Consider the following 4,083-nt stretch of genomic DNA (forward strand, 5'->3'; position numbering starts at 1 on the left):
ATAAGTATCTCGTTTTCATTGTTTGTTAGAGAGTTTTTTTGATTATTTTATAAAGAATCCATTTTTGGAGTTATCTTTGTTCTTTGTGTTCTTGTTGGTTGTACTTTGTCATTCAATCTGATCGTTTGTGCATCATTTGGCATCATAGTAAACGAACGAATGGTTGAACATATGAAAGTTAGACATTCTATATGCCTTGCATGTCTCGCAAAACACCATTTCCACTATTTGATTTTTTTTTTCTGATCTTTGATCGCAAATTCATGAGCAAATATCAACATTAAAGTCTATGTGTTCGTGTCAATAGAATTGGCTAGAACTGGTATGATGGCTAAATTCCCCATCTATTTAATACATTTGTTTAGCCTCAATTAAAATCAAACTCATGAATCTACATTCTATTTTTCTTGCTATGAGAACCATATGTAAGATTTGGTTGTTTACATTCATGGCAACCACTAAGAACATATTTCTCATGTATTTGCCTTTGGAGTGAGCACCATGAATCACTGTCAACAGACGCAAGTAGTTTTTAAATGTTCAAATCTACAAATTATGTGACCATATATCAAAACACTTGCTTAAAATCAAACTGTAAATAAATATTTGAAAAATAATCATATCACGAAACAGATGGCAGCTAAAGGTAAACATAATTAGCTAAAAAGGAAGAGGAGAAAACATGTTTGATTTGAAAACCGCATGACGAGTGATGTAATCTTGAACAACGTCATCTTAAGTCGACACTTTTGTCTAAAAACCATATGACCATTTCATGAAATTATCTTTTTTAAATTTATTGATATAAAATATCAACTTTTTGTTATAAATGATAAAGAAATAAATCGTTATATTTAAAAAAAAAAGTTAACAGCAATGTAAGATGTTATTTTTGGTTATTTTACATGTATAAATAAACTTTGATAAACACTAAAACATAACTTATCAGCCTATTACATACACATTATCGACACCAGATATGCAGATAACAATTTTACAAAAAGACAAATCGTTTTAAATAAGTAAATCCCAAACACCCAACATATCAAAACACTGTATCAACTTAAAACTAACTATTTGACTTCAATTCGAAAAAAATACTTGAGTTCCATAACATACTACTAAAAGTGAATGGATCCCATACATGAGTTCCATAACATGGTGTTTCCTTTTCGACTTAATGCAGAAAATCAAGAAAACAAGACTTTCCCCATTAAGATGTAACTTTTTACAAACAAAGCAAGTGTAAATCTGTCATACAACAATTTACAATCTTTTTATGAGTACATATATGCCGATTAACTGGGCAAAAACATACAATACAACAATCATATGTTTCACAACAATACGTTGACCAAACACGATAAAACCCCGTCTTTCGTGGTATATGATGATGATGATGATAAATTACAAGGATTATGAAAGTATCTATAATCTTACATGGCGTATACAATCTCCCCACTGCTGTCAATATCAAGATCCGGATCACTTTCAAGATCCTCGTCCATGTCATCATCGATGTCCAGGCTGCCAGTCAGATACTGGTTGAGGTTGTGGGCCCCAGCTGGGGGAATTGTAGCTTCCGCTATTATCTGCATAATTTCATCAACACTTTGTGTGGGTTGCTCCGGCCCTCCAAATTGATCTATTGCATTATCATTCATAAGGTCTCCCGGAAGGTTCCTCATAAACCATTCATGGTTTCTAATCTCATCCATCGTTATTCTCTGTAATAAACAAATCAGGCGCATTTGTTATGTTGCACAAGACAAAACATACATTGTCAAAGGGACATAAACTGCACCTTTTTTGTCCCACACAAAAAGGTGACTGACTGTGTGTACTAAAAAAGGTGTGATTGTGACTTGTGACTGATGTTAATTAGATAAAAAAAATTGAACTTTTTTTTTTGTCTCAAACACACAAAAAGGTGGAAGAGAACCTTAGAAGGTTCAGCTACAAAGATTCTGGAGATCAAATGGCGGCATCCAGTGGAAATATGAACATAGGCTGGAATCGAGTACTGAACGTTAAGAATTCGCTGCAAAAAAAATTCTATCACTCCAGTCAAGTATTTGTATTTGCAAATGGGAAGCTGCCAAAAAACTACTGTGTAATTACTAATTAGTAATTACCTGTATTGTCTTGCGAAAATTCTTAGGTTCTTCAGGGTCTTCAAAAGGGTAAGCTCCCACAAGCATTACATATAATGTTACACCACATGACCACACATCTGCCATCTGTGCAAAAAGACGCAAACGCCCTTCTTATTATATGCCCTAAATCATGTGATACATAAAAGAAGAAAAATGTTGCTTTTACAGTATCGCTAACCTTGCCATCATATTCTTTCTTTAGTAAGACTTCAGGAGCAATATATGCAGGTGTTCCAACCGTTGATTTCGGTTGTGAATGCAGAACAGATGACTGATTCAATCAAGAACCACATAATATTAATTTTCAAAACATTAATGGATTAAAAAAATGTTACATTGATTTTATACCTTGGAATATCCGAAATCACAAATTTTGAGCCTGGGAGCTTGGCTGCCATCTAAAAGTGTGTTTTCCAGTTTCAAGTCGCGATGACATACTTGCTACATAATACACGAACATATGGTATTACATTATTTTCTGCTATTAAATTTACAAAATATATGAAAATAGTAATAGTTATAATTTTATAAAATACCATATTATGACAATAACCCACTCCTGAAACGAGCTGCTGGAAAAAGAATCGCGCCTGCAACAACACAGTTATCACTAATTCTTTAAAGCAAATATGAATACAGATGTTATTATAAATAAATGCATCATATACAAAGTTACGAACCTCATCTTCTGGAAACCTCCCAGCATTACATATGCGCTCAAACAATTCTCCACCAGATGCATATTCCATTACAATAGCAAGATGAGTTGGTGTCAAAATGACCTGGAAATCAATAGAAAATCATTACTAAAAAGCCCTTTTTGGTTCCTGATATAATTATTATTCTAAAGTTTGAAGAAAGAACCTCTTTGAATCTAACAATGTTGGGGTGCCTGAGTGATCTGTGGTTGATAATTTCCCTTTGCACATTTTCGTCTATCTGTTGGATTCGTGGTAAAGGGTATCAACGATTTTGAAAAACAGTGAAGAAATTAAAAATGGAGTAAAAGAACTCGATTTGAAGACTGACCTTCTCACCTCTCTCGATATACTTGACTGCAACAAGCTCGTTAGTCAGTTTATCCCTCATCAACCTCGCGACGCCAAAATTACCTGAACCAATGTCTCGTACAAGCTCATATCGATCACTATCATGCATAATCGGCATATCCATACCTGGACCCATCGTAAGTGCCGATCGATCCATCTTATTCTTCCACAGCAATCAAAACCCTAAAAACCCAAATCAAAAGTCCTCCAGCCACGTGGTAATCATTCACAGAAATAACTAGTCGATTTTCATCTGATCAGGAGGAGATCATCACAATCAAACAGTTGAACGTCGAACAACGTGGCAAGATACCGATCACATGGATTGGGGAGGGGATTGAGAGTTGATTTTGGTTGGTGAAGTGAGATAGAGACTGAATACCAAAAGTGGGTTGAAATCTGAAACCTCGTGAATCTTTACTTCGCTCAACCACAAACGCTTAGGGTTTTAATTTCTTAATTTTTTTTTTTTTTGGTGGTGATGAGGGATGGCGACGACGATGAACGGGAAATACGGACTTTTTCCCGGGAAGTAGTGAAATGACGTATTTACCCTTTAACGTTGGGCATGGGAACATGGATGGATAAGGTTCACAAAACACAAGGGACCTTTATTTATTTATTGTGATACGTCCCCCCTTTTTCTTTTTCTTTTTTTAGCTAGGATAGTCTACAACTACTACACACAATAAAAATTAGTAACTTATTTTTATTTTATTTTTGATAAAATATTAAATAGTTATATATTTATAAGGTTTTTCATAAAATAAGCTAAATTTTTATGAATTTTTTGAAATAACTTAATTTTATGTGGTGACCATCCAATTAGTTGTTTGTAGATTTTTATTTGAGATAATGACTTATAAGAGTAATAAGAC

The 4,083-nt window shown here is 33.9% G+C and overlaps 1 protein-coding gene across 1 annotated transcript; it reads right to left on the reverse strand.

Moving 5' to 3' along the window:
* Positions 1–1,190: 1,190 nt before the first annotated feature.
* LOC145077017 (serine/threonine-protein kinase SRK2E-like) lies at positions 1,191–3,785 on the reverse strand. Its single transcript, XM_079022801.1, has 9 exons — positions 3,186–3,785; positions 3,021–3,095; positions 2,837–2,938; positions 2,693–2,746; positions 2,505–2,597; positions 2,335–2,427; positions 2,136–2,240; positions 1,943–2,041; positions 1,191–1,727 (listed from the first exon to the last, which is right to left on the reverse strand). The coding sequence occupies exons 1-9, from the start codon at positions 3,360–3,362 to the stop codon at positions 1,437–1,439; spliced, it is 1,089 nt and encodes a 362-aa protein (XP_078878927.1). The 5' UTR covers positions 3,363–3,785; the 3' UTR covers positions 1,191–1,436.
* Positions 3,786–4,083: the final 298 nt, after the last annotated feature.

The sequence above is a fragment of the Lactuca serriola genome, chromosome 9 (assembly GCF_051521515.1).
Source record: "Lactuca serriola cultivar US96UC23 chromosome 9, Lser_US96UC23_V15, whole genome shotgun sequence".
Taxonomy (NCBI): Eukaryota; Viridiplantae; Streptophyta; class Magnoliopsida; order Asterales; family Asteraceae; genus Lactuca; species Lactuca serriola.

Excerpts from the sequence above, each read along its gene's own strand:
- LOC145077017 (XM_079022801.1), bottom strand. The coding sequence starts at position 3,362 with ATGGATCGATCGGCACTTACGATGGGTCCAGGTATGGATATGCCGATT. Across the intron at positions 2,939-3,020 it reads ACATTGTTAGATTCAAAGAG|GTCATTTTGACACCAACTCA; the intron begins GTTCTTTCTTCA and ends ATTGATTTCCAG. Across the intron at positions 2,241-2,334 it reads AGAAAGAATATGATGGCAAG|ATGGCAGATGTGTGGTCATG; the intron begins GTTAGCGATACT and ends CTTTTTGCACAG.